Raw genomic sequence first — 10755 nt, 5'->3', positions numbered from 1 at the left:
ATCCTGGCTGAATGGTTGGAAAAGCGGGCAGGTCGGACATTATCTCTCAAATAAACGCTAATTAGCGGAGGTTACAAATGATTTGGGGGCTCGCTAATGGACTACGGATTGGAGGGCATTGAAAAATGGGCGCAATTAGCATTCAGTTTTACGACTTTAATGTGCCTACTTACGGGCTCAATTATAAGTTGAGGAAAATCGGAGTGAGGAGGAAATATGGGTGAGTGGGCGTCAGTTATTTCCATCTCCGGTTGAATATTTCACAATGATTTGTGTCTTGACTGGAATATTTGAACATTTCTAATTGCCTCGGTAAATTGCTTTCATTGTTTTTCGGGAAAATTTGCATTTACGTGTGTATCATCTTTAATCCTTTATCCTTTTGACTCTATTAAGCTTGTGTGCAATTGATTTTGATACCGGTTGCGGTTGGCAAGCAATATTTATTGCATTCTGTAGTTTGATACCTCTTGGGATATGAACGGCAAAATAACTAATTGCTTGGCCTGAATTACGTATTGTTTTAACTTTAGCCAAGCCATAACTCTAAACTGCTCATCAAGTTTTTACCACTTCCGCTTCCTAGCTTCTTCATTCTACTTGTACTTTTCCTTCAATTAAGCAAGTTAAATGTGGGAAAACGCGAGTGTGGAGTGGGAAAAGCGCTGAATGAGTCAAGTGCGAGCTGCTTCAGAAGCGTGTCGCCTTAATTTTCACGCGAGTGCATATTTGATTTTCCCTTTTTTATTCATATTTCAGTCGTCTGCTCTTATTCCGTGCTTTTGCATAAAGTCGAGACTTGCTTTTCATTTCCTGCTCCTCGAAGAAGTCGTCGTTGACATGCATAAAATTGCGATGAATTGTTGCTTGGTATAAATTTTGCCACACGGCCTCCTTTCCAGAGGACTCAAGTCTTCTTCTCTAGGTGTGCAACACGGCGTATGCGTAATGTAACATTAATTGTATTTATTTGCTTTGCTGATTGATTTTCCCAGCTAAGATGGATTTAACGGCCTACAACTTGTGCCCAGGATAGCGCTAGACAATTTGGTTTATCAAAGTCATTTGGCTTCTGGCCTACAGGCAGCCACGCCCACATAAATTAACGCAGACTTAACGAAGCGTTAACACAAAGGACGAGAGTCCTCCCCAAAAAAGAAAGCAGCTGCCAAACCCAGACTCCGTGCGACAATAAATTTATTGGTTTCATCCTGAAGCTTATCAAGTTCGCCTCGTCTGCTCATCTTGTTCATCGCACAACATGTGCAGTAAATTTTTATGTCAAATGGGTTTCGCCTCCATATCGTAATATAATTTATGCAGAAAATAATGAGCGTGCTTTTAGGCGCTGCTCGAATGGCAAAAGATGCGTGTCGATGTGTGTTGGCAAAAGTTATTAATTGATTTGGCTTTAAACCTGCTCACTCAATGGTTCATCCTTGAAAAGCTGAACCAAGGTGGGCGGGAAAATGGAAAAGTTTTTCTTTCCTTTTTCCGTATTCGTAACCACTTGAAACTCGAAGCCGTATTCTTGTTGATGGGATTGCCTAAGTAGGGTTGCTTAAGATTTTCGACAATGTGTTAAGTGAAAATTGACACACGCCCAGAGGGAAAAGTTTCCATGATTGAACGGCATTCGGGAAATGGCTTTAAAGGATCTGTGACTTGGGGAGCGTTTTAAAGTTTTGCCTGTCCGCAAAAGTTGGCCACGTTAAGCTGTGTGAAATTGTTCGCCGTTTTGCGGGCGCCATTTTCAGTCGTCCGCTTTTTTAATTAAAAAAGTGCCCAGGGAAAGGGGGAAAATGGGATCTGAATACGGCGACAGCCATTTGAACTTGTTCCTCGGCTGTTTTAATTTCCAATCTCTATTCCTGTGCCACTCGTGCAGAAACTCTGGACAAAAAAGTAATTAAAATACTGCAAATATTTGCCCAGTTCGAATGCACTTGCTCTGCATCTCGGCCAAGTCGCGCTCGAATCCTTGACCGTATTCCGTATCCTGGCACATTCTGGCATCTAATGCGGCTAACTGCGAGTAGTATGCTGGCATCCGTATCCTTTCTTCATCGGCCTGCGTTCCGTGTCGTTTGCCTGACAACCAGGACGCATCCTTTGCGAGTTTGCGCTTGTTTGTCATCCTTTTTGCGGTCTCCCCAGCTTTGGCCCTCCATATGATTGCGGCTTCATGCTTTTGCATATTTTCCCATGAATACAATTTCTGCACCCACACACTCACAAACACAACCGCACGCACAGGATCCGCTGGAAAAGGACGAATTATGCGTGAATACTCGCAGATATGCGAACTGAGTTGTCAACAAGCTCAGGTTGTGGCTGTCTCAAAAAACCACCGATATATTAGGTTGCTTTCGGTATGCCGAGAATTTAGTTGTCGACTTAGATTCGGGAGAATTTAGAGGAACAGTGGACATTGCTTATAAACGTCTATGCTAAGAATGGCAATTTGTTGTAATTTTTTTAGTAAGGAAGGGTAAGTAAAGGTATTGTTTGCTATTCAGCATTCATGTTTGAATAAAAGTAAAGGCTTTGGTATAAGTAGCTTTATGTGGAAAGAAGAAAGTTATTTATAAAATATTTATTTAAAATTATTTTTTAATAGAACTATCTATTTAAAAAAGAATAGAAGTGTCTTTCTAAGTGCGACTTAAAGTGCCTTGTTCAATACCTTGTTTCAATAATGCAATTAGCACAACTAGAATTTAAATTCTGTAAAATTGGTATTTCAATCCCCTTCACATGTTTGCCCAGCCAGACTCCTCAATAAAAGCCCTTGTGTGCTGGGCCATGTTTGGCAATGTTTGACCATGTTTACCCTGTGGCTGTCTTCACATCCGAAGGCGACTGGAAGAGAGCCACAGACTCTGGCCGCACAAAAACCAAAACAGAGAAACTTGGCCAAAACGCTGGGCCCAGTTCCCTCAGTTCCCCCCACCAACCCCTTTGGCTCACTCCATGGAAAATCATCAGCGAGCACGTGTAGTTGAGTCGATTTGATTGGCCAACGGCTTTCGCTTTTCGTCACCGCAGAGAGCGAGCATTGCCGAGTGAAACCAAGTTGAAACTAAGAGAGCTGGCTAAGAGCGCGACGAAAACTGGTTTTCCGGAAAAGCACCCTGTAAACGCCAGAGTGCTTTTCTGCTAAACGAAACGAAACGAAACGGCGGAGGCCGAAGTGCCGCAGTTGTTGTTCGGCGTTCTTTGTGGCCAGACACCAGCGCGTATACGTATACGCAACGTCATCGTTTGTCTGACGCCGCTTCGAAAAGCGAGAAAAGTTCTGAATACCGGTTGTAATTTCCCAAAAAAAAAATCGTAGTAACGGTCGCATATCGGTTTCGTCGTTGCACACGCACGTAATTCGAGTCAATCGCCGTTAATATTCAAAATTCAACAACATACATAGCCCACCCGCCATCCAAAATACATAAGGTACTAGCTATTGGTATTCTTATATCCATAGTCATTGTGCGCTGCATTCTCGAAAACGGGTTTTACGGCATTCCCAATTCAATTCTGCACTGGCATTTTTTATGTTCGTGACGAAAGTGAAGTTCTAACCGATCATAATCTAACCATTTCCGTTTCGAAAGTAAGCAAAGAAAATAAACGGTGATTTGCACAATAAAAAAAGGCTACAAACAGTGTAAAGCAGACAGGCGAAAAAGTTATTTAATATTCATACCCGTGGTAGAACAAAATCTTCCACAAACAAACATAGCAACAAGTCGGCGCCAACTCTCTTACTAAAAAAAAAAAATAGATAGACAAGACCAAACTCAAACAACGCTGTGTTTATTAACATTCAGCTGAGAGCTTTGGATAGGTAGAAAAGCCTGGTCTTCTGAGAATTGGCAGTTAATTTTCGAAATCACTTCCCCACCAAGCGGGATTAAGAAAAAATATAAAAGAACCGAAGACGAGCCGAGACCTGTTAAATACCCGTAGGTGTTCACAGTGTGTTTGTGTGTGTGTGTGTGCGAGTGTGGTATCTGTGAAACTATATACCCAAATAAACAAGGCAAAAAAATTTACAGCGGTGAGTCCCCACTTTCCGATGACATTCGAGAACTATTCGAACTACCCACGCCGCCAAAGAAATGGAAAGTTTTTCGCTTAGACTCTGAACAAAAAACTAGTGAAGATGAGAATTTTTCGCAGATCACAGCTAAAAAACTGATTACGCGACGCTTTGCGTTCTAGATACATTTTGGGCTGCAGTGCAGATCTGGCGAGATATTAGTTGAATGTGTGCCAAAATGAGACGCGGAATACGGCCATCAGCGTGTTTATTATTTTTATAATTTATTGCCCAACAATAACAGCGATACATATGCATATAAATTATATACGTTTTTTCGTTTTTGTCGGTATGAAAACTGTTTGATTGCCGCTTACAACGCAGCATTCTGATTCTGGTGAAATGCATCTGCAAGATACACACGAATGCAGACTGACACGGAAACCGGCGAGGCAGACGCATAATAAACGATAAATTTCAGGGCAATGACAAAATTGCTGATAACTGACCCACCAACATTTCGATTCTCCACTCTCTACCCTCTTTGTGTGATCATTAATAACTTTTAGTTTAAAATATACTTACTATGCCAAAGTTCGTTTTCAAGGCTAGTCGGAGTTTTTAGAGCTATATATTTTTTATGTGTATCTTGGGGCTTAAAACGCTTAGCTAATGATCCCCAAAGTGAATGATTTTCCCGAAAGAAGAACGAATTCAATTCTAGCCCCTGCCATTCCCAGTTGATTTGGCAATCGCTTTTCTGCCCAACAGATTTATGTTTTAATTTTGGTTCGGTTTAGACCAAAAAAATGTTGTTGAGGTGCGTTGCCGACGGGGGTGGGGTGGGGTTGCCTGAGTGGCCGCCTGCTGCTATTTATAGGCGCTCAACAAACATACACACACACACGCATCCATTCGCTCTTTGAACAAAATGTATCTTATAGATACACAGGCAAAAAGTTTTGCATCGCCCAGCCGACTTCTCTGCTTCTTCCCCACATGTCTGGGATGTCTGCCTCATAAATATAGGTATGTGCCTGTATGTACGAGTGTGTGGCCAAAACGACAATGGCGAGACACACAGAACACACAATCCAGTCGGCAGATCGGGATCTTCTGGCCATCTCCCGAGTTTCTAAGGCGAAGCAAGTTGCCTTTCTTTCAGGCAGGCAGGCAGTTAGTTTCTGTGAAATCGAAAACAAGATTGATGCCTTTGCAGCCGGACTTTCCTGGCCAAATAGGAGACAACGCAGCTGGCCTTTGTTTGCCATCGGTATATCTGTTTAATTGCCGTTGTTCATCTGTTGATTAAGGAAAATAACAAACAGGGAGCGCGCACGGGAACTTGGCAATCTTTTCTTTCAAGTTTTCCCGAAAAAAATACTCAAAATACCAATCAGTCCGCGACCAGTTTCGTTTTTTCTTGCATAATCCGCACGGCAACAACTGCTTGCGGCAAGTGCAACTGCCACTGCAACCGCGGAGGCTGCGACTGCGCAGTAAATATATATGTATATTTTTTTTCATTTTCTTTTTCTTCTGCCTTTTTGGTTTCCGATTCGTTTTGGGGCATGACAAAAGCTGGCAAGCGATTCGCTTCATTCGCTGCTACGTAATTGCAAGTTCGAGTGCAAAACTTGAAAAACGGCCACAAATTGCAGCTGACTGCAGTTGCGCTTTGTTTGCTGCCCATCCCGCTTGCACTCGCTTTTGGCCAATATCTGCTCAGATATCTGTACTCGTGCATATATATATTTATAACTCGTATATTGCAAGAACCGGAAAGGAAGTGAGCGTGTAAGTTACCAAGACTTTGACTCCGAATCGGAATACGGCTCCCAGTCGGAAAACCGGTTCTCGACTCTCGAATGCTTCTTTTCCAAGAAGCACGCCTTTCAGGGCTCGCCAAGTCATTCACTTGCAGCCGATTCGAGTTTTTTTTTTCCATTTTATTTTCAGCTGGCTGCGCAGCCGCGTTGCAGTTGCAGTTGCAGTGGCAGTAAATGTTGCAGTTGCATTTGTTGTTGCTGCGCGGGCGCAAGAACAAATCGGAGTTGGAAGAAGCTGCACTTGGCAACAAATGTTGAGAAAGATAAGAACTATTGGAATAAATATCAAGCTATTTTATTCCATTGATCTGATCTACACAGTAAAGTACTGTGTGAAGGAGAAGAATTACAAAGCGTTTAAAAGAAACACCTTCCCGTTTTCCTCAGTGTAGTGCAAAGAAGCACAAGTCGCCGAACAATGCGAAACCGATAGCTGCTCGTTCGCCAGAAGATAGAAGGTAGAAGAATCCAAAGAGCGACGTGCGTAGCATGGAGGTTCGAGTTTGCTGCTTGCACCACCGGTGGGCGGCAGGGGCGTGGCAGTGGCAGCGGCAGTGGTGGAGATGGAATGGTGGAAATGGAGGTGGGTGCTAAGTGCTGGGCAACTTAAGTGCCGTCTCTTGCATTTCGCTGGCTGGCTTTTTGTCTAGTACGACGCATGTGCAGCCCGCTTTCTTGAGGTACTTGAACCCTATTGTCCATATAAGTAGGAGTGTGTATCTGTGTGTGTGTGTGGCCACAAAATGGCGGAGGAGCTAAGGTAGCTACGTACATATATCTAGCTCCTAACACGATGATATATGTATTCCTGTGGGCGAACGAACATTGAACTTTGTTCGGAAGGCAAGGAATTACGAGTATATGGAGCATATGGAGCATAGGGCTTGAAAGTAGAAATATACTGGAAGGTAAAAAACTTCAAGGGAAATTGGAAAATGTTCTGGGAATCCCTAAAAATACTTGAATAAGTGTTTTTAAGCATAAGTTAGTAGATATATTTTCTACAAATTAAAATAAGAAATCAGTAGAAGTACTTTGTGAAAAAGCTGCTGATAATAACATAGAAATTCCTTGATATGTTAACCTTTTAAGCATACAGCAATTTTAGCTCAAATAGTTTCCAAACAGAAGCCCCATTAGGCTAAACTCCGCGGGTCAAGCTTCTACACCTTCCTAATCCCCGCCTGAATGCAGGCTGACCTCAAAACAAAGCTGATTTATGTCGCTCCCCGAAAAGTGTCAACTGGCGGCCAACCTCAACCCAATGCCCTCCATTCGATTCGATGCCATTCGATTCGAATCCAATCCGATATCGGGAGTGGAAAGAGTGGGGGTCTCGGCGGTATCAGCTGCTGGCAATTTGAACTCAATCGACACCCAAATTGATAACTTAATGCGAGACAAAGAGGCAATGTGCAAAGTGAAAGAGATGGGGCATGGGTTTAAAAAGTTGGCTCAGCATATTTATTCACTGGAGAGAAGACATTGCCAAGCAATTCGAGACTTTGCAAAAAAAAAACCAAAAAAAAAAAGGAGCAAGATAAACAAACGAGGCAACAACTAAAGTCATCGCTGGGCCCCTTGTTTTTGTTGTTGCCATTTTTGTTGTAATTTTGTTGTAGTTGTTTCGATGCTTTTTGTTGTTATTGGAACTGCGCCTGGGCTGCCTTGTCATTTACACGCGTAAACGTCCGTGACCCTCTGGCCTGGCTTTCAACTGACTCCGCCAACTGGAAGGCTCCAAAAGACAAAGACAGCACAAAGAGCAAAAGATTGCGGTGTAAAAGAGACGGCAAGAGGCGGTGGGAAAGAGACGGGAAGAGGCGGCGGGAAAGAGACGGGGATGCTAACCAGCTGTTGACGTTAAGTTCAAACTTTTGTTTGGGGCTTATAAACTTATTAAGCGATTGAGCATCGGGGCATGAGAAAATCAAAAATATTAAACACTCAATAAAATGAACGCTGGAACTATAAAGCAAATCACGATTAACAGATAATAAGCACAGATCTGTACCAGAAATGAAATAAATGTTAATCTGCTTTATTTATAATTCCATATAGCAATCAATTTAGCAATTAAAATCACAATTAAAATCTATGCTAAATTAATGTGGTCATTGCGTTGCCAATTTACGGAGTTAAGTATATTATCATTTGCATGAGTGAAAAAAGGAATATAAAAAGCCAGAAAAAGAGTTGAACGCGAATTTAAAGCTTAGCTCGACTTCATGAAATTGTTTTCATACACATTAAGCAGCTTAACTATCAAAATTCAACGAAGATTTAACCAACCGAATTTAATATGTAAGGCCTGACAATACTGAATAATTGAAATGGAATTAGCCCGCCAACTTTTGTTTAATTTTTAAACTATAACAAACAGTGTAACAAAATGGCAGCGAAGTTCTGAATCATATAAATATTTAAAGTCTAGACTTATTGAACTGCAGATACTCCGAACAAAGAGACCAAAATAGCAAATATTCAGAAGTTGAGCTTAAAGTTTGGCTGTGTTTGCTTACAGTGGGCATAACATACTAAAAAGTGTAAACTATTACTATTTGGATTTTCATATCTACACAATAAAGTTAAATATTTTATAAGCTATCCAATTCTAAGATACCCATGTATATACTGTTCGAAATAAGAAATCCGCATTGGAACAAAGGTTTTTATTACTGTAGTTGTCTATTTGAATTAACTTTATGAACACGTTGACGCGTCTCACAATAACCATGTGAAAATAAGCAATATTGCGTTTCATAGGCCGAGCTCAATTAAAGTGCAGACACTTCCTGAGCAACAAATCGAATTACGAATTCAAAGCTCGAATGCGACACGTGTATGTAGGTGGGCTGGCGTCCAAGTTCCAATGCGGATCGAAAAACCAATTCAGAATTCGATTGGCAACGGTGTCATCGCACCACGAGCTCGACTAGTGAGTGAGTCGATTAAAGCTCGTGATTAGCATGCTGTTGCTTTCCAGCGAACCCAAAGCTGACTCAAGCCATTCAGTTAATGACTCACTTTAATAGACAGCTCGATGGATTGACGGAGTCTCAGCGATTAGGCGTCATTTGATTACATACCGACAAAATCGGACTCCCATAATGCCTTTCTACTTCTTTACTTTTCTACTTTTTCATCACGAATATCTTTTCTGTTTTCTTACCACTTGCAGATACACCGCAGACACAGGCGATTTCATAATAATACGTAAAAGCAGCAATACGGCCAAAGAATCCAACTGACGCAATTCAATTTGCCAGCATCCCAGTAACCGCAAGCTCATAAATTGAGATTAAGCAAGAGCGCTCAACTTGGCCAAGAGGAGGTTCGGGTACACGGAGGGTTTTGGCCAACAGCACAGCCATTGCAATCGCAAATCAATCACTGAGCGCTCGTCGCCCCACCACAATTTGCATGAGCCAACTCGGAAGCAGCCAGCACAATCCGACTCCGAATCCGAATCAGAATCTGAATCCGAACCAGAATCCGAATCTGAATCTGAATCAGACGACACAGATTCAGATACAGGGCCATCAGCAACAGCATCCAAGCAGCCAAAATCAGCAGCCAAAGCGTCGGCCAAGTGGCGTTTTATGGCAATTGCGCCATCAGCTGCAAAAGCGTAGCACGAGAAAGATGAAAACTATTTCATGATACTACAAGTGGTCCGAATCGGTGCTATTGAACTATCTGAGAATGCCGTCGACGCCGTACGATCTGGTCCAGGATGACCAGGATCTGCGGGTGCCGCTGCACGCCGAGCAGGCCTTCTTCCACGGCATCACATTTCAGGCCAAGGTGAGTCCATCCATCTAAGGAATTTCATATTTTTTTTTTTTTGGGTAGTGGGTTTGATTCTTTATCTTTAGCAGAATTCCTCAAAGGCAATCTATCGCTGTTAAGTGTGTTTTTATGTTGCAATAAATTAATCATTTGGATAGTTTGATCTCTTGCGAACCACACAAATGTTCTTTTGCATATAAAGTTAGCAATTTGCTTCGGCTTTTGTACGGAAATTAAAAACAGTTTAATAGCTTTCAAAATACTTTCCACACTTTTTACACATCTTAGAATTTACCACTAACGGATTTGTTAAATACTGATTACTTTCTTCATTCATTTGGCATAGTAAACATTGATTTATATTAATTATATCAATCATTAATTTATATTTGGTAGCTTACACAAATATTCACGTTTAATTGACTGGATTTGAGTTAACTGAAGTATCATTCGAAATAATTTATAATAATGTTAAGATTATTGTGGAATTACTTTTGGCTAAATAACATTCACATGCATGTTATTCGATTTCTGGGTATATATTATATGTAAATGTTTGTTTGTCTGGAAAATTCTTCGGCAGAATTGTTTACATTCTTTTGCGAGATTCGTATTGTGTAAATCGGATTCTCCGCTGCATTAGTCTTTGAAATTGGCGGAGATAAAATGCAAACAAACATCTAGAATTTCCAATTTTACGATTGTGACATTTGAGCAAGTAAACTGTTCTATACAATTTGTAAATGCAATTAAATTGGTTTGCCATATTTTGCTTTTGGGCAGTTGGACTCATTTATATTCAGCATTTTTCATTGCTGCTGCGGTTGACGGAAGCGGCAATAAAGAGTTTTCAACGCAAAGAGTTAGTCAACTGTCACAATTACCGGACTGCTTTGTTTTTGTTATGTATGCTGACATATACATTTACATATATATATATATATATATATATATCTACTATATGGGGGGATAAAAATTGTAAACAAAATTTCCATTTCGGTACGATTGTCTGCGTATCGTGTTCAATTATACAGCATCGCATTCTGAGCATTTGTTTAGTTTTGTGTGCGTTTTTTCTGCCTTCGATGTTTTGCT

General features: G+C 41.2%; 1 protein-coding gene across 2 annotated transcripts in view; it reads left to right on the top strand.

Annotated features, from left to right (window-relative positions):
* Positions 1 to 3207: 3207 nt before the first annotated feature.
* Positions 3208 to 10755, top strand: part of LOC120448692 (capon-like protein) — a 44972-nt gene continuing 37424 nt past the window's right edge. For both annotated transcript variants that reach the window (XM_039630848.2, XM_039630845.2), the window contains exons 1-2: positions 3208 to 3450; positions 9050 to 9675. In XM_039630848.2, coding sequence (XP_039486782.1) covers positions 9574 to 9675 — 102 coding nt within the window. In that variant the 5' untranslated portion in view covers positions 3208 to 3450; positions 9050 to 9573. The remainder of the gene's footprint in view (positions 3451 to 9049; positions 9676 to 10755) is intronic.

This window comes from Drosophila santomea, chromosome 3L (assembly GCF_016746245.2).
Source record: "Drosophila santomea strain STO CAGO 1482 chromosome 3L, Prin_Dsan_1.1, whole genome shotgun sequence".
Taxonomy (NCBI): Eukaryota; Metazoa; Arthropoda; class Insecta; order Diptera; family Drosophilidae; genus Drosophila; species Drosophila santomea.
Note: the sequence above shows the minus strand (reverse complement) of the source record. Positions and strands in the feature narration are given on the sequence as shown.